This window comes from Salmo salar, chromosome 10 (genome assembly GCF_965601325.2).
Source record: "Salmo salar chromosome 10, fSalSal1, whole genome shotgun sequence".
NCBI lineage: Eukaryota > Metazoa > Chordata > Actinopteri > Salmoniformes > Salmonidae > Salmo > Salmo salar.
Genome location: NC_138300.1, coordinates 57,077,333 through 57,097,034, shown reverse-complemented (window position 1 = coordinate 57,097,034; position 19,702 = coordinate 57,077,333). Strand labels below are relative to the sequence as shown.

The window sequence follows — 19,702 nt, the reverse complement described above, 5'->3', positions numbered from 1 at the left end:
CGCTGATCTCCATAACAGAGCCAAGTTGTCTTTGCCAAGTGTAGGAAGAAAATGCCCCTTGGAATCCTAAAAAGGGCTGAAACCTGGAAACCATTCCTCCCGTAGAATGAGGGAGCGGAGTGGTTAGGGTTCAGAGTTGCAGCGCCCTCTGGTGGGAAACTGGAGTGGCTTATACTTTAACTAGCTTGACTGTGATAGCTCACACCACAGCAGTCAGAGGCTAAAAAAGCACAGGGGAAACAGGGCCACAGACAAAAGACAGATTACCACCCTGCTCTGTGTATGTCAGTGAGACCAGAGGGAGGACTTGCTGACTTCTGGACCTGGCTGAAAACCTAAGAAGGAGCCGGAGGGAGAGCCTGAGGGAGGAGAGCCTGAGGGAGGAGAGCCTGAGGGAGTGAGTCTTTCCGACAGGAACAAAAAGTATGTCTTGTCCCTTTTCTCATGTGCCTTTCCACTGCTGCGAAAACTTGGAGAGGAGAAGGAGTAGCAACCGTTAAACCAGAAGAGAGGGCCATAAGCCTTTCACACTACCCTCCTCAGCCACCAAGTTGGCCAACTCTTATCATCACCCCATAGGAGGGATAGAAGGGCAGATCCTTGCTGCGACTGCAGTGTAAGACTGCTTCCCTCAGGTTTGGTCTGGTTCAGGGGCCTAGCCTGAGTTTTGGAAGACTGCTGCGTCGACCGGGGACCTCAGTCCCCAAAGGCCAACTTGTTGCCCCCTCCCAACTGTGATACTTGGGCGAGATGCAGGAACCAATGGGCTGCCATGGGGCCCGGGTCTGCGGGGCAGGCAGAAATTAAAGGCTTCTCTTTCCTTTCTGCGCATTTCACACTTCTTCCGCGTGATTGCTAGCTCAAGGAAACCGAATGACAGTTTGCCTTCAGGAAAAGGCACAGATGTTGCTGTGTAGGCAGAGAGGGTTGGTTTAGCTAACAAAATGGGTGAACGTATGTTAACTAGACTTAAAAAAAGGGAGCTTGCAAAGCTACCATCTTGCGGGTAGGGTATGCTAGTGAGGTTAGCTTGCCTTTCAGCAAGCTAACCAACTTAGCCTTGCAGCGTGGGCTAACCGAGTCTCAATAGCTAGCAGCAATGCTAGTTACCAACGGAGACTGAGAAGTAGAAAAGGGAATTTCTACTCGAAAAAAAATCTTCCGTTAGTACTGAACCTCTTAACAGGGTCTGAAAACCTACGCTCGTCAGAAATATCCTTCACAGTTCGCTTGTGAGCAGGTAAGCAGGCAACAGGTGAGCAGGTAACAGGTGAGCAGGTAACAGGTGAGCAGGTAACAGGTGAGCAGGTAACAGGTATCTAGTCGATATGAGGAGAGCTAGAGTAGTGACACTCTTTTATGAGGAAGAGAAGCGAGAATAACCAGAGGGCGGGAGAGTGGCTCCTTTTATGGAAGTGAGGGTCTCACCTCATTCGTCACTCTACCTGTCTGTCTCTAACAGATGTTTTTGATTGGTACTTCCGAGACTAGGCAGTCTTTAGCGAAAGCCCACATGTAATACATTGAAACAAGTATTTGAAAGAAAACTCCTTTAAAGTTATAATTCAAGTGGGATATAAAGTTTACATTTACATTTTAGTTATTCAGCAGACACTCTTTCCCAGTGTAACTAAAGTATTTTTTTTTTAAACACATACGATCACTATCATTGTAATTAAAATGTTCTTCAAAATAGTCGCTATAAGCAAAACCAATGTTAGTAAGAGTGAAGGTGTTTGCCTAATACTATGTAAAGCACTTTGAGTACCTTAGTTGGTAGAAAGGTGCTATACAAATTCAATTCATTATTTTTTATTATTAAGGGGAAAAACTAAAAACTTTAGTGTTTCATCCATGTTACCTGATGGATCCAGCCAGGAGAGGGTTAAAAGCATAGAGCCAGTCGTGCATCTCCTTGTCATTGCTGGCTTGGAGCAGTATACCACGGTGCTCTGTACACACAGCAAACGTGTTTGGGGACTGTTGGGGAAACACGGAGAGGTACAGTAATGTTAAAACCAGCTAGCTGCCCCAGAGCAAGCTTACTTTTGAGGGTAGGTAGGAAGAGAGACGACGAAAACCTTGACATCCTCTGTGAGTCTTTTCAAATGCAGTACATATAAACTCAAGCAAAAAAAGAAATGTCCTCTCACTGTCAACTGCGTTTATTTTCAGCAAACTTAACATGTGTAAATATTTGTATGAACATAATATTCAACAACTGCGACATAAACTGAACAAGTTCCACAGACATGTGACTCCCAGAAATGGAATAATGTGTCCCTGAACAAAGGGTGGGTCAAAATCAAAAGTAACAGTCAGTATCTGGTGTGGCCACCAGCTGCATTAAGTACTGCAGTGCATCTCCTCCTCATGGACTGCACCAGATGTGCCAGTTCTTGCTGTGAGATGTTACCCCACTCTTCCACCAAGGCACCTGCAAGTTCTCTGACATTTCTGGGGGGGAATGGCCCTAGCCCTCACCCTCCGATCCAACAGGTCCCAGACGTGCTCAATGGGATTGAGATCCGGGCTCTTCGCTGGCCACGGCAGAACACTGACATTCCTGTCTTGCTGGAAATCACGCACAGAACGAGCAGTATGGCTGGTGGCATTGTCATGCTGGAGGGTCATGTCAGGATGAGCCTGCAGGAAGGGTACCACATGAGGGAGAAGGATGTCTTCCCTGTAACGCACAGCGTTGAGATTGCCTGCAGTGACAACAAGCTCAGTCCGATGAGACTGTGACACACCGCCCCAGACCATGACGGACCCTCCACCTCCAAATCGTTCCCGCTCCAGAATACAGGCCTCGGTATAACGCTCATTCCTTCAACGATAAATGTGAATCCGACCATCACCCCTGGTGAGACAAAACCGAAGAGCACTTTTTGCAAGTCCTGCCTGGTCCAGCGACGGTGGGTTTGTGCCCAGAGGCGACGTTGTTGCCGGTGATGTCTGGTGAGGACCTGCCTTACAACAGGCCTACAAGCCCTCAGTCCAGCCTCTCTCAGCCTATTGCGGTCAGTCTGAGCACTGATGGAGGGATTGTGCGATCCTGGTGTAACTCGGGCAGTTGTTGTTGCCTTCCTGTACCTGTCCTGCAGGTGTGATGTTCGGATGTACCGATCCTGTGCAGGTGTTGTTACACATGGTCTTCTACTGCGAGGACGATCAGCTGTCCGTCCTGTCTCCCTGTAGCGCTGTCTTAGGCATCTCACAGTACGGACATTGCAATTTATTGCCTTGGCCACATCTGCAGTCCTCAAGCCTCCTTGCAGCATGCCTAAGGCACGTTCACGCAGATGAGCAGGGACCCTGCGCATCTTTCTTTTGGTGTTTTTCAGAGTCAGTAGAAAGGCCTCTTTAGTGTCCTAAGTTTTCATAACTGTGACCTTAATTGCCTACCGTCTCTAAGCTGTTAGTGTCTTAACGACCGTTCCACAGGTGCATGTTCATTAATGGTTCATTGAACAAGCATGAGAAACAGTGTTTAAACCCTTTACAATGAAGATCTGTGAAGTTATTTGTATTTCTACGAATTATCTTTGAAAGACAGGGTCCTGAAAAAGGGATGTTTCTTTTTTTGCTGAGTTTAGTTGTGGCCAAATATATTGGCACCCTTGTTTCTTTTAAAATAAGTTGAAATTGTAAAATAAAATAAAATTGTACTCCACAGATTGTTATTGTATATTCAACATTACAGAACCAATTTTATTTTTGTAAATTTAATTTTACCATTGAATGACTGGAGCTAGTACTTGGTTGCACAGCCTTTGGCCAAGATAACTGCAGGTAAGCGTTTCTTGTACCATCAATGAGCTTCCTGCACCTTTCTACTGGCAATTTGCCTCACTTTTCAGCAGCAAATTGCACCAATTATTTAATGTTTAAGGGGTGCTCTCAACCAACTGCTGTTTTCAGCTCTAGATTACGGATGTGATTCATATCTGAACTCTTCATTGGCCAATCCAGAACAGTCCAGCCTTTCTTCTTTTACCATTCCAGAGTGCTGCTTTTATGTGTGTTTAGGTTTGTTGTCCTGCTGGAAAATCCACAAACTTCAACAAACACACAGTTTCTGGACACTGGGTTGAACATTGGTTTCCAAAAATCCTTAATCACCTTAATAATCTACTGATTTCATGATGTCTTGCACATGTTCAAGGTCCCCAGTACCAGAGCCTAAATCCTTGGGAAAATGTTTTGTGGACTAATGAAACAGAATTAGAGAGATTTGGCAATACAGATCAGTGCTGTGTTTACAGACAACCAAATGAAGCATTCAATGAAAAGAACACCCTACCTACACTCAAACATGGCTTTGCTGCCTCTGGAACTGAGGGCCTTTCGAAATGCGCAAGTCGTCACAAAATCTGCAGAATATCAGGTGTTTTGGAGTCCAATGTTTTAACCAGTGCCCAAAAACGAAGTCTTCATTGGGTCTTCCAGCAGGAAAACAACTCCAAACACACGTAAGGTAACACAGAGGAATGGTTCAAGAAGAGATGCTGGACTGTTCTGGATTGGCCAGTTAAGAGTCCATCCTTGAATCACATCAAAAACGTATGGTGAGATCTGAAAACAGCAGTTGATGGAGGGCGCTCCTCAAACATTGTGTTGTAAAAGGTGTCAGGTAATGGTGTGTAAAGGTGTCAGGTAAAGGTGTGTAAAGGTGTCAGGTAAAGGTTTGTAAAGGTGTCAGGTAAAGGTTTGTAAAGGTGCCGGGTTAAGGTGCCAGGTAAAGGTGTATCGACATGTAAAAGGGTACCAACCTTGAGCATGGCCTGCTGGTCCTCGCTGTACTTGACATGGGCAGAGGAGAGGTTGAGGATGGCTCTCTCCACGCTGTCTCTCTCTGTATTGTAGATATAGACGTACGGACGTCTCACCACCACATAACGCTTCACCCAGCCGTTGGTATTAGGCTCCAGGAAATGCAGGTAACCCTTCTTTGACACAATGGGGCTGGTGGAAAGATCAAGATTGTTACTACACTTGTTCACTTTTCACACTACCATGCCGACCCCGAACTACCTTTCCTGGCTCTGATATTTATTTTACACATTGTCGTTTTCAAGATGTGAGCAGCACCTATGGTGGATAGGTAACAAGGCCAGCTCAGTAGAGCTTGACACATTTTGGCTCAGTAGTGTGAAAAGCACTTTGATGAGGTAAATTCCACCAAGTCTACTAAGCCATAAATCAATCAATCAACCAATCAATCAATAAATCTCTGCGGCCCCCTCACCTGACCCGGATCTCTTGAATGTCTGGTACAAAGCGGCGCACCCTGGGTTTAACCTCCGGGGCGGCGACCCCACCAGGGGACTTCTTGACCTCTCCATCCCGCTGTGAGCAGTCAGGGTTGGGGCTGGCACATCGGGAGCGAAGCTTGGTGGCTCTGGTTGGAGAGACGGAGGAAGAAAAGTTTTCCATGTGGTACCAGTAGGTGTCAGTGATGGTCGGATTAAATGGGGAGGACGGGCTCATAACAGGTACCAGTAGGTGTCATTGATGGTCGGATTAAATGGGGAGGACGGGCTCATAACAGGTACCAGTAGGTGTCAGTGATGGTCAGATTAAATGGGGAGGACGGGCTCATAACAGGTACCAGTAGGTTTCAGTGATGGTCGGATTAAATGGGGAGGACGGGCTCATAACAGGTACAAGTAGGTGTCAGTGATGGTCGGATTAAATGGGGAGGACGGGCTCATAACAGGTACCAGTAGGTGTCAGTGATGGTTGGATTAAATGGGGAGGACGGGCTCATAACAGGTACAAGTAGGTGTCAGTGATGGTCGGATTAAATGGGGAGGACGGGCTCATAACAGGTACCAGTAGGTGTCAGTGATGGTCGGATTAAATGGGGAGGACGGGCTCATAACAGGTACCAGTAGGTGTCAGTGATGGTCGGATTAAATGGGGAGGATGGGCTCATAACAGGTACCAGTAGGTACCAGTGGTGGTCGGATTAAATGGGGAGGATGGGCTCATAGCAGGTACCAGTGGTGGTCGGATTAAATGGGGAGGACGGGCTCATAGCAGGTACCAGGGGTGGTCGGATTAAATGGGGAGGACGGGCTCATAGCAGGTACCAGTGGTGGTCGGATTAAATGGGGAGGACGGGCTCATAGCAGGTACCAGTAGGGACCAGTGATGGTCGGATTAAATGGGGAGGATGGGCTCATAACAGGTACCAGTAGGTACCAGTGGTGGTCGTATTAAATGGGGAGGACGGGCTCATAGCAGGTACCAGTGGTGGTCGGATTAAATGGGGAGGACGGGCTCATAACAGGTACCAGAAGGTGTCCGTGATGGTCGGGTTAAATGGGGAGGACGGGCTCATAACAGGTACCAGTAGGTACCAGTGGTGGTCGGATTAAATGGGGAGGACGGGCTCATAACAGGTACCAGTAGGTGTCACTGATGGTCGGATTAAATGGGGAGGACGGGCTCATAGCAGGTACCAGTAGGTGTCAGTGATGGTCGGATTAAATGGGGAGGACGGGCTCATAGCAGGTACCAGTGGTGGTCGGATTAAATGGGGAGGACGGGCTCATAGCAGGTACCAGTGGTGGTCGGATTAAATCGGGAGGACGGGCTCATAGCAGGTACCAGTGGTGGTCGGATTAAATGGGGAGGACGGGCTCATAGCAGGTACCAGTAGGTGTCAGTGATGGTCGGATTAAATGGGGAGGACGGGCTCATAGCAGGTACCAGTGGTGGTCGGATTAAATGGGGAGGACGGGCTCATAGCAGGTACCAGTAGGTGTCAGTGATGGTCGGATTAAATGGGGAGGACGGGCTCATAACAGGTACCAGTAGGTGTCAGTGACGGTCGGATTAAATGGGGAGGACGGGCTCATAATAAATGGCTGGAGCGGAATAATTGGAACGGCATCAAACACCAGGTCTGCCATGTGATTGATACTAGCCCAGTTACTCCATTCCATCCATTATTATGAGCTGTCCTCCCCTCACCAGCCTCCTCTGGTAGGTGTCTGTAGGTGTTATGTGTGATGGCAGGCCAGGAGTATCTTAGATCTGATCCGAATTCAGTCTTGCCATAATCTCAGAAACCCAGAACTCAAATCTAATAATTGTATCAGATGCTGGATTATGTTCTGGGAAGATGTTGGAGATACTAACCAGACTCTCCAAATCTCCACCCCCACTAAACAGAAACTCTCAGCTAAAACATGAGCCGAATGTTCCCTCCCCACCTGTAAAAATCAGGATCTGATCAAATGATCAGTGATTGGAAAATCTGCACACCGGGAACAAAGTTCCTCGTTAGTCTTTCGCATCCCAAAACCATTCTATGTGACGTGAAACTATCCACAAGAAATGAGTCTTACCGCGTCAGCCCTGAGTCTGTTAGTGTCGTGTGTAACGGTGGGCAGAAGTGTGTTATTACGGACCTGAGTGTTTCAGTCTTGGGGTAGCATCCCTCCACCAATGAAGGGCACGTCGAGGAGGGGGTGAGGGTGTTGAGGGCCGTGGCAGAGGTCGACTCCCTCAACAGAGTCACTGACATTTCAGACAGCTGGAAAGACACACACATACACACACACATTCACACAAACATACACACACACACACACACACACACACACACACACACACACACACACACACACACACACACACACACACACACACACACACACACACACACAAGCGCATGTCAAAATGCACACACACACAAACAAGCGCATGTCAAAATGCACACAAACACACAAACACACAAACACATTCACACAAACATACATACACACACACAAACTCACACACACACACACGTACATGTACACACACAAACAAGCGCATGTCAAAATGCACACACACACACACACACACATACACACACACACACACATACACACACAGCATGTCAAAACACTGCCTGGAAAAAGTTCACTAGGAAAAACGAACACGTCATATCCCCACTCATAGTTTCCTCACATCTAAGTAACTTCAAACCATATACAGACATGAAAACCCATCATAGTAAAGTGAAACAGGAAGGAAGTCTACCTTGCTTTCACTGGCACTGACACACACGTGGCTGTACTCTCTGTTGAAGGAGTGGGCGAGTAGCCGTAGACACTGGTGAGTGGTAGAGACAAATAAAGCTTTAAGTCTCAGAGCAATGGGCTTTACAAAAAAACAAAAAACTCAGAAACGGTTACCTAAGGAGAAGGCTAAGTGGGCCACATACCACATTTCAAAGGGACACTCAAGCATAGCCACAGGAAGTAAGGGTGCTGAGGGGTGCTGCGGCTGATGAATTAAAATAATCTTGCCCAAAATGTAGATATAAAAAAATGATAATTTACCCCCAAAATGTAATTTGTCCTGTCTGAACAGACATAAATAAAATAATTCAAAATACCACACAAGAAGGCATAATTTAGCTACAAAGGATAAATAGCGTCTAAGTAGGTTTTACAGTTCGGAAGGACACAATCTGAGCAGCACACACACCAAATATAGAACAGCTTGTTCCATTGTGGCCATAGATATAATCCATAGAAGGAATGTGGAACCTCTAACCCTGGTACTTTGACTGTTAAACTCATGGGTACACTACCAATGGCTGCCAGTCCTGACACTTATGGGAACAGCCAGTCCTGACACTTATGGGAACAGCCAGTCCTGACACGTATGGGAACAGCCAGTCCTGACACGTATGGGAACAGCCAGTCCTGACACGTATGGGAACAGCCAGTCCTGACACGTATGGGAACAGCCAGTCCTGACTCTTATGGGAACAGCCAGTCCTGACTCTTATGGGAACAGCCAGTCCTGACTCTTATGGGAACAGCCAGTCCTGACTCTTATGGGAACAGCCAGTCCTGACTCTTATGGGAACAGCCAGTCCTGACTCTTATGGGAACAGCCAGTCCTGACTCTTATGGGAACAGCCAGTCCTGACTCTTATGGGAACAGCCAGCCCTGACTCTTATGGGAACAGCCAGCCCTGACACTTATGGGAACAGCCAGTCCTGACACTTATGGGAACAGCCAGTCCTGACACTTATTGGAACAGCCAGTCCTGACACTTATTGGAACAGCCAGTCCTGACTCTTATGGGAAGAGCCAGTCCTGACTCTTATGGGAACAGCCAGTCCTGACTCTTATGGGAACAGCCAGTCCTGATTCTTATGGGAACAGCCAGTCCTGACTCTTATGGGAACAGCCAGTCCTGACTCTTATGGGAACAGCCAGTCCTGACACTTATGGGAACAGCCAGTCCTGACTCATATGGGAACAGCCAGTCCTGACTCTTATGGGAACAGCCAGTCCTGACTCTTATGGGAACAGCCAGTCCTGACTCTTATGGGAACAGCCAGTCCTGACTCTTATGGGAACAGCCAGTCCTGACTCTTATGGGAACAGCCAGTCCTGACACTTATGGGAACAGTCAGTCCTGACTCATATGGGAACAGCCAGTCCTGACACTTATGGGAACAGCCAGTCCTGACTTGAATGGGAACAGCCAATCCTGACTTGAATGGGAACAGCCAGTCCTGACTCTTATGGGAACAGCCAGTCCTGACTCTTATGGGAACAGCCAGTCCTGACTCTTATGGGAACAGCCAGTCCTGACTTGAATGGGAACAGCCAGTCCTGACTTGAATGGGAACAGCCAGTCCTGACTCTTATGGGAACAGCCAGTCCTGACTCTTATGGGAACAGCCAGTCCTGACTCTTATGGGAACAGCCAGTCCTGACTCTTATGGGAACAGCCAGTCCTGACTCTTATGGGAACAGCCAGTCCTGACTCTTATGGGATCAGCCAGTCCTGACTTGAATGGGAACAGCCAGTCCTGACTCTTATGGGAACAGCCATCTATGGATTACATTTCTATGGTTGGTTGCGGCTGTCAGTTTGCCTTTTACAAATTTCAAAAAGAAAATCGTAGGTCTGCTATTTGGAAAGTCTACTGCTGAAAAGAGAAGCCTAATCTGTCTGTAGAAGCTAACCATTTTATTCCCCCACAACACTGTTTTTCAAAGTAACTTTTCTTCAGATATTGACACAAACACATCACCCATGCTTCATCTTCATCACAGGCTGAGTCAGTGTCACTTTTTACTCTGTAGCCTGTACTGTATATATACAGTACCAGTCAACATTTTGGACACACCTACTCATTCAAGGGTTTTTCTGTATTTTTAGCCACCCTTTGCCTTGATGACAGCTTTGCACACTCCTGGCAACTTTTGACTGGTACTGTATATGATCCAAAAGACCGTCAGGCTGTGTAAGGGCTATTTGACCAAGAAGGAGAGAGATGGAGTGCTGCATCAGATTACCTGGCCTCCACAATCACCCGACCTCAACCCAATTGAGATGGTTTGGGATAAGTTGGACCGCAGAGTGAAGGAAAAGCAGCCAACAAGTGCTCAGCATATGTGGGAACTCCTTCAAGACTATTGGAAAAGCATTCTAGGTGAAGCTGGTTGAGAGAATGCCAAGAGTGTGCAAAGCTGTCATCAAGGCAAAGGGTGGCTACTTTGAAGAATCTCAAATATAAAATATATTTTGATTTAATTAACACTTTTTTGGTTACTACATGATTCCATATATGTTATTTCATAGTTTTGATGTCTTCACTATTATTCTACAATATAGAAAATAGTAAAAATAAAGAAAAACCCTTGCATGAGCAGGTGTGTCCAAACTTTTGACTGGTACTGTATATATATACATATATTTACATATATATACATATATATATACACATATATATATATATATATATATATATATATATATATATATATATATATATATATATATATATATATATATATATATATATATATATATATATATATAGGCGTACAGAGGCCCATTATCAGCAACTATCACTCCTGTGTTCCAATGGCACGTTGTGTTAGCTAATACAAGTTTATCATTTTAAAAGGCTAATTGATCATTAGAAAACTATTTTGCAGTTATGTTAGCACAGCTGAAAACTGTTGTTCTGATTAAAGAAGCAATAAAACTGGCCTTCTTTAGACTAGTTGAGTATCTGGAGCATCAGCTTTTGTGGGTTCGATTACAGGCTCAAAATGGCCAGAAACAAAGGACTTTCTTCTGAAACACGTCAGTCTATTCTTGTTCTGAGAAATGAAGGCTATTCCATGTGAGAAATTGCCAAGAAACTGAAGATCTTGTACAACTCTGTGTACTACTCCCTTCACAAAACAGAGCAAACTGGCTCTAACCAGAATAGAAAGAGGAGTGGGAGGCCCCGGTGCACAACTGAGCAAGAGGACAAGTACATTAGTGTGTCTAATTTGAGAAACAGATGCCTCACAAGTTCTCAACTGGCAGCTTCATTAAATAGTACCCGCAAAACACCAGTCTCAATGTCAACCATGAAGAGGCGACTCTGGGATGCTGGCCTTATAGGCAGAGTACCTCTGTCCAGTGTCTGTGTTCTTTTGCCTATATTTTTATTGGCCAGTCTGAGATATGGCTTTTTCTTTGCAACTCTGTCAGTAAGTGTGTCCATGATTGAGTCTTTGAATGAAGAGATTGAGATTAAACTGTCCAAATCATGTTCAATCAATTGAATTTACCACAGGAGGAGACCAATCAAGTTGTCGAAACATATCACAGATGATCAATGGAAACAGGATGCACCTGAGTTCAATTTTGAGTCTCATAGCAAAGGATCTGAATACTTATGTAAATACGCTATTTCGGTTTTTAATTTTTAATAAATCTGCAAAAATTTCTAAAAACCTGTTTTTGCTTTGTCATTATGGGGTATAGCATGTAGATTGATGAGAGAAAAAAACAATTTAATCAACTTTAGAATAAGACTGTAACCTGCATTTGGCCATTTATGTGGTATTGAAAAATATTCTGCTAATTTCTTTTATCCTGTAAATGACGTAGAAGTGCATGAAATGTGTTGATAAAAGGTTTATAAAAATCCCCATGTGTGGAAATCCCAAAAAATGTTTCTGCTCAACTGTATACCACTACACAAATGTGATTATAGATACAGGCAACGCAAGTCAAAACATCTTCCCCCGGCTATGCTCGTAAGCAAGAATGGGAATATTTAAGTAACAAGGTTACAACTAAATTCAAATACTTTTTTTTTGTTTTAAAAAGAAGAGACGCTAACCTTAGTGGCTAGCTCCCTCTGCCTTTCGTTGGGGGCGTCAGCTGTGGGGCTGAGACTGAGGTCCTGGGCGTGGCCCTCGGAAGGCTGAGGGGACTCACTCTGCTCCACAGACACACAGGATAGCAACCCTTCCTGACCCAGCAGCAGGGTGGACTCTAGCTTCTCCCTCAGGAGCAGGTAGTGTCTCGTCTTCTCCACCTGAATGAAACAGGTAACCATAATTAAGTAAGTAACTAACTATCTAACTATAGCTAACCCTCAGGAGCAGGTAGTGTCTTGTCTTCCTCACGATGAATGGAACAGATAAACACCATAACTAAGTAAGTAACTAAGTAAGTAACTAAATAACCAGCTAACCCTAACCTTCAGGAGCAGGTAGTGTCACGTTTTCACCTAGAACACATCAAACCGGATGAACATACACCACAACAGTACAATACATGGATGTACACATACAGTACATGGTTAAGAAGTAGCCTTCAACCATTCACCTGTTTATTAAACTAAAGTCTGTCGTCTACACTCTGGGGGACAGTTTACCAGACCCAGCTTCTCCAGTGAACATGCTTTTTAGTCTAGGACTAGGTTTGATCTGTGGCCAGAAATCTGGCCCTAGATGTAGTTCCACCCAGTCGAGTCTTATCAGTCGTGATGTCTCTAGGTGTAGGGTATAGGTGTAGTAGGGTGCAGTAGGGTATAGGTGTAATATGGTGTAGTAGTGTATAGGTGTAGTAGGGTATAGTAGGGTATAGGTGTAGTAGGGAATAGGTGTAGTAGGGTATAGGTGTAGTATGGTGTAGTAGGGTATAGGTGTAGTAGGGTGTAGTAGGATATTGGTGTAGTAGGATATAGGTGTAGTAGGGTGTATTAGGATATAGGTGTAGTAGAGTGTAGTAGGGTATAGGTGTAGTAGGGTGTAAGGTACGGGGTAGTAGGATGTAGTAGGTTATAGGTGTAGTAGGGTGTAGGGTGTAGTAGGGTGTAGTAGGGTATAGGTGTAGGGTATAGAGGTAGTAGGTAGTTGGTGTGGTAAGGTGTAGGGTATATGTTTAGTAGAGTATAGTTGTAGTAGGGTGTAGAGTGTAGGTGTAGTGTTTAGGTGTAGTGTATAGGATATAGGGTGTAGGGTGTAGGATATAGGTGTAGGGTGTAGAGTGTAGGGTATAGGTGTAGTAGTGTATAGGGTGTAGGGTATAGCTGCATGCTGTATGTGTAGGGTGTAGGGTATAGGGTATATGGTGTATTTGTAGGGTGTAGGGTGTACGACGTAGGGTATAGGGTGTAGTGTATAGGTGTAGTGTATAGTATAGTATATAGGGTATAGGTATAGTAGGGTGTAAGGTATAGGTTGTAGAGTATAGGGTGTAGTATAGGTGTAGTAGTGTATAAGGTGTAGGGTGTAGGTTTAGAGTATAGGGTATGGGGTGTAGTGTGTAGCTGTAGGGTGTAGGGTATAGGGTATAGGTGTATGTGTAGGGTGTAGGGTATACGATGTAGGGTGTTGGTGTAGGGTATAGGTGTAGGGTATAGGGTGTAGTGTATACGTTGTAGGGTATAGTTATAGGGTGTAGGGTATAGGGTGTAGGGTGTACGATGTAGGGTATAGGTGTAGGGTGTACGATGTTGGGTATAGGTGTAGGGTATAGATGTAGGGTATAGGGTGTATTGTATAGGTGTAGGGTATAGGGTATAGGTGTAGGGTATAGGTGTAGTGTATAATGTGTAGGGTATAGGGTATAGGTGTAGGGTATAGGAGTAGGGTATAGGGTATAGGTGTAGGATATAGGTGTAGGGTGTAGGCTATTGGTGTATGGCATGGGTGTCAAAAATTTGGCCCGCGGGGTAATTATATTTGGCCCGCGAGACAGTACCAAATTACTACTAGAGCTGGCCCGCCGGTATTATACAGCGCATTCACCACTAATACTACGAATCCCATAATGCTCTGCTGTTGTTTTCGCGCGCCAATCAGGACAGGACCCAGAAACGCCCTCTCCTCTGTGACAGTAGTCATAGCAACATAGACGCTACAACTGTCAGCGCGCTATCCCTTCCCAAAAATGGCGAAAAGAAAGGCAGAAAACAGGAGCTTTCTGGACAAGTGGGAGGCAGAATATCTGTTTACATATGTAAAAGACAAACCTGTTTGTCTTGTTTGTGGAGTCAACGTGGCTGTAAGTAAGGAGTACAACATTAGACGACACTATGAAACGAAACACCATGACAAATACAAGGACCTGGACATGACTCAAAGGAGCCAGAAAGTAGAGGAGATGAAAATATGTTTGGTTTCACAACAGAATATGTTCAAAAAAGCCACATCACAAAGTGAGGCTGCTGTAAAGGCTAGTTATATAGTGGCAGCAGAGATCGCAAAATCAGCCCGGCCCTTTAATGAGGGAGAGTTCGTGAAAAAGTGCATGATGAAAGTTTGTGACCTCGTATGCCCAGAGAAAAAGCAAGCATTTTCAAACGTGAGCCTGAGCAGGAACACAGTAGCTGATCGCACATGTGATCTTGCCACCAATCTGTATGACCAGCTGATGGAAAAGGGAAAAGATTTCGTTGCGTTCTCCCTCGCTGTGGATGAGAGCTGCGACGCATCTGATACTGCTCAGCTGTCAGTCTTCATCCGTGGAGTGGACTCAAATCTGTGTGTTACGGAGGAGCTATTGGGATTCAAATCAATGCATGGCACAACCACAGGAAAGGAAATCTTTGAGGAGGTTTCCAAATGTGTAACTGAAATAAAGCTGCCGTGGGATAAACTCGTTGGATTAACGACAGATGGTGCGCCAGCGATGTGCGGTAAAAAGAGTGGACTGCTGGGCATGGTTCGGGAGAAGATGCGGGAAGAGAACTGTGCAGGTGAGCTAACTGTTTACCACTGCATCATACATCAGGAATCACTGTGTGCCAAAGCCCTAAAGATGGAACATGTTATGACCACAGTAACACAGGTAGTTAACTTTATAAGAGCCAAAGGTCTGAATCACCGCCAGTTAAAAAATTTTCTAGAGGAGTGTGGTTCGGAATACGCAGACGTGCCGTATCACACAGAGGTGAGATGGCTAAGCAGAGGAAAAGTACTGAACAGATGTTTCGAGCTGCGTTAGGAAATATGTCAATTCCTGGAAACCAAAGGGAAGGATACAGCAGAGCTCCGGGAGTAAAAGTTTCTGTGTGAGCTGGCCTTTCTCTGTGACATCTCGAGCCATCTCGATGCGCTGAACCTGCAGCTTCAGGGGCGGGGGCGCATCATCACAGACATGTACGCTGCAGTGAGGGCCTTTAAAACTAAACTGTGCCTGTGGGAGAATCAGATGCTGCAAGGAAACCCTTGCCATTTTCCCTGCTGCCAAACCATAAAAGCGCAGATCTCTACCGCCGTGTTCCCATGCGCACAGTTTGCTGAAAAACTCAGTGTTCTCGCCGCTGAGTTTAGCCGGCGACTTGCCGACTTCGATGTCCAGAAATGTAGGTTTGAACTGCTTAGTAATCCCTTCGCAGTTGATGTGGAAAATGCACCAACCAACATCCAAATGGAGCTGATTGAACTCCAGTGCAACGACACGCTGAAGTCAAAGTATGATGCTGTGGGCGCCACACAGTTTCCACGGTTCATCCCTGACACAATGCCTCAGCTCCGCACCCAAGCTGCTCAGATGTTCTCCATGTTCGGCAGCATTTATCTATGCGAGCAACTTTTCTCCTCGATGAAGATGACCAAAACAACTCACAGGAGACGTCTGACTGATGAACACCTTCGCTCGATACTGAGGATTTCTTCAGCTCAGAGCCTGAGCCCAGACATTGATGAACTAGCATCCAAGAAGAGATGCCAGGTATCTGGCTTGGGCACATCAGATTAGATCAGTGTGCAATAATTAACGTTTTCTTTGTGCACTTTTTCTTGCTACAAGGCATGGGCTTGAATGGTTGATTGATTTATTATCATTTTATTTGTAAAATTATTAGCCAGTGGAAAAAGTTTATTTTGGTATTTAAATCAGAAGGCTGCAAATAGAAAAGAGGCATACGATTTTTATTTAAATTTTATTTATTTAATAAATGAATGCCATTGATGTGTTTTTTCATTTGAAATTCGATTTTGCATGTCTCCACTATTAAATTATATATTGTATGGTAATAAGCGATGCTTGTTCCATATTCAATGTTAAAGCAAAACTTGTTTGGGTCCATATTAAAAGGTTCATTTGTTCAATGTTGGCCCGCGACTTTGTTCAGGTTTTACATTTTGGCCCACTGGGTATTTGAGTTTGACACCCCTGGTGTATGGTATAGGGTATAGGTATAGGGTATAGGTGTAGGGTGTAGGGTGTAGGGTATAGGTGTAGGGTATAGGGTATAGGTGTAGGGTATAGGGTGTAGGTGTAGGGTGTAGGGTATAGGGTGTAGGGTATAGGGTGTAGGGTGTAGAGTATAGAGTATAAGGTGTAGGTGTAGGGTATAGGGTGTAGGGTATAGGGTGTAGTTGAACATACCTCCTGTAGGAGGCTGAGTTTCTCCAGTTCCCACTGGTGGTCCAGGATGAGGCTGTCACTGCGTGGCCTCCACCCAGCCAGGTTCTCCTCCCCTCGGACGTATGCCACCGAGGTGTCCAGCACCCGCCGACGTCTCCTCTGCATTCCTGGGGGGTTGAATAAGGTCAATGGTTAGACGTCAAGGATCAGACAAACAAAGCAGAAATACGCTTTATCTGTCTCTGTCTCAATTTTGTTTGGATTCTTTGCGTTTTATCTCCTTGTCTCCTTTTTAAATTGTTTTGGAGAAAAAAGTCCCTCCAATTCAGACCTTCTCCTCCAATGCATTTTGAGAAAGAGGCAGGAAGATGAGTTGAGAAAAAAAAAGTGGAAACACAGACAAAGGGGAAGCTCAAAAGAGAAAGTGTCTCACCTGGGCTCCCATGATCCGCTAGGTGACACAAGCTGACCTCATACACACCTGTCACTCGGTTACTGGACAGAGAGAGAGAAACAACAGACAAAGAAAACTCAGGGTTCATTTCATGTCCATTGTTTCCATTGATTTAACCATCATCTTTCAGGAATGCAACCAAAGGACTGTGGTGAGATAAACAGTAAGAGACTTGATTTTATGGTTTTATTTTATGATAGTCGATTTAATAATCATCTTTCAGGAATAGTAAGAGATGATCAAGTCACCCCTCTGTTGTCCTCAGGCTTCCGGTGCCAAACAGGTTTCGGATGGAGCGGGATGAAGGGAGTTTAACGTCTCGAGAGTAGAACACCATGCAGAAATCTTTGGTTATGACTGTGGGCTGAGTGCAGTTCTCCATCTACAGAAAGGAAAAGGATCAAAGAAAGCTAATTTCTCTCTCTGCCTCTTTAGGTCATAACATCAGATACAGTAGGGGTCATTTTTTTGGGATACAGTACTGTAAGTTCAAATCAAATTGTGTTAGTCACATGCACTGAATACAACAGGTGTAGACCTTCCTGTGAAACGCTTACTTACAAGCCCCTAACCAACAATGCAGTTTAAAAAAAATATGGATAAGAATTAAAGAGCAGCAGTAAAATAACCATAGCGAGACTATATGGTGGGGGTATCGGTACAGAGTCAATGTGCGGGGGCACTGGTTAGTTGAGGTAATATGTACATGTAGGTAGAGTTATTAAAGTGACTATGCATAGATGATAACAACAGAGAGTAGCAACAGTGTAAAAGAGGGGGAGGGCGGGGGTTAATGCAAATAGTCTGGCTAGCCATTTGATTAGATGTTCAGGAGTCCAGTACCGCTTGCCTTGTGGTAGCAGAGAGACCAGTCTATGACTAGGGTGGCTGGAGTCTGACAATTTTTAGGGCCTTCCTCTGACACCACCTGGTATAGAGGTCTTGGATGGCAAGAAGCTTGGCCCCAGTGATGTACTGGGCCATTCGTACTACCCTCTGTAGTGCCTTGCGGTCGGAGGCCAAGCAGTTGCCATACCAGGCAGTGATGCAACCAGTCAGGATGCTCTCGATGGTGCAGCTGTTGAACCTTTTGAGGATCTGAGGACCCATGCCAAATCTTTTCAGTCTCCTGAGGGGGAATAGGTTTTAAAGTGGCCTCTTCATGACTGTCTTGGTGTGCTTGGACCATGTTAGTTTGTTGGTGATGTGGACACCAAGGAACTTGAAGCTCTCATCCTGCTCCACTACAGCCCCGTCAATGAGAATGGGGGTGTGCTCAGTCCTATTTTTCCTGTAGTCCACAATCATCTCCTTTTTCTTGATCACGTTGAGGGAGAGGTTGTTGTCCTGGCACCACACGGCCAGGTCTCTGGCCTCCTCCCTATAGGCTGTCTTGTCGTTGATCAGGCCTACCACTGTTGTGTCATCGGCAAACTTAAGGATGGTGTTGGAGTTGGCCTGGCCGTGCAGCCATGAGTGAACAGGGAGTACAGGAGGGGACTGAGCACGCACCCCTGAGGGGCCCCTGTGTTGAGGATCAGCGTGGCGGATGTGTTGTTACCTACCTTTACCACCTGGGGGCGGCCCGTCAGGAAGTCCAGGATCCAATTGCAGAGGGAGGTGTTTAGTCCCAGGGTCCTTAGCTTATCGATGAGCTTTAAGGGCACTATGGTGTTGAACGCTGAGCTGTAGTCAATGAATAACATTCTAACATAGGTGTTCCTTTTGTCCAGGTGGGAAAGGGCAGTGTGGAGTGCAATAGAGATGGCATCATCTGTGGATCTGTTGGGGCGTTATGCAAATTGGAGTGGGTCTAGGGTTTCCGGGATAATAGTGTTGATGTGAGGCATAACCAGCCTTTCAAAGCACTTCATGGCTTCAGACGTGAGTGCTATGGGTCGGTAGTCATTTAGGCAGGTTACCTTAGTGTTCTTGGGCACAGGCATTATGGTGGTCTGCTTAAAACATGTTGGTATTACAGACTCAGACAGAGAGAGTTTGAAAATGTCAGTGAAGACACTTGCCAGTTGGTCAGCGCATGCTCACAGTACACGTCCTGGTAATCCGTCTGGCCCTGCGGCCTTGTGAATGTTGACCTGTTTTTTTTGGGGGGGGGGTTTTACATTTATTTAACTAGGAAAGTCAGTTAAGAACAAATTCTTATTTTCAATGACGGCCTAGGAACAGTGGGTTAACTACCTTGTTCAGGGGCAGAACGACAGATTTTTACCTTGTCAGGTCAGGGATTCGATTTTGCAACCTTTCGGTTACTAGTCCAATGCTCTAACTGCTAGGCTACCTGCCGCCCCAGGTACTCACATCGGTTGCGGAGAGCATGATCACACAGTCTTCTGGAACAGCTGGTGCTCTCATGCATGTTCTAGTGTTAGGCCTAAGCGCAGGGATCATCTCTCATACATTAAGTGCTCCTAAAATTACCCCTGAGAGGTGAGCAGTCAGTAAGCAGAGACCCCTGAGAGGTGAGCAGTCAGGAAGCATGGAGCAGAGACTCCTGTGAGGTGAGCAGTCAGGAAGCATGGAGCAGAGACTCCTGAGAGGTGAGCAGTCAGGAAGCATGGAGCAGAGACTCCTGAGAGGTGAGCAGT

The 19,702-nt window shown here is 45.6% G+C and overlaps 1 protein-coding gene across 12 annotated transcripts in view; it reads right to left on the bottom strand.

Moving 5' to 3' along the window:
- kif1aa (kinesin family member 1Aa) overlaps positions 1-19,702 on the bottom strand; it is a 162,060-nt gene that overhangs the window by 23,002 nt on the left and 119,356 nt on the right. For 10 of the 12 annotated variants that reach the window (XM_082957087.1, XM_082957089.1, XM_082957091.1 and 7 more), the window contains 9 exons: positions 17,345-17,478; positions 17,076-17,137; positions 16,664-16,809; positions 12,159-12,356; positions 8,041-8,112; positions 7,425-7,549; positions 5,252-5,404; positions 4,776-4,968; positions 1,862-1,980 (listed from right to left, as the gene is read on the bottom strand). In XM_082957087.1, the coding sequence (XP_082813213.1) occupies positions 1,862-1,980; positions 4,776-4,968; positions 5,252-5,404; positions 7,425-7,549; positions 8,041-8,112; positions 12,159-12,356; positions 16,664-16,809; positions 17,076-17,137; positions 17,345-17,478 (1,202 nt within the window). Of the gene's footprint in view, positions 1-1,857; positions 1,981-4,775; positions 4,969-5,251; positions 5,405-7,424; positions 7,550-8,040; positions 8,113-12,158; positions 12,357-16,663; positions 16,810-17,075; positions 17,138-17,344; positions 17,479-19,702 lie in introns of those variants that run through there. The other 2 variants (XM_082957096.1, XM_082957097.1) reach the window with 1 other exon arrangement.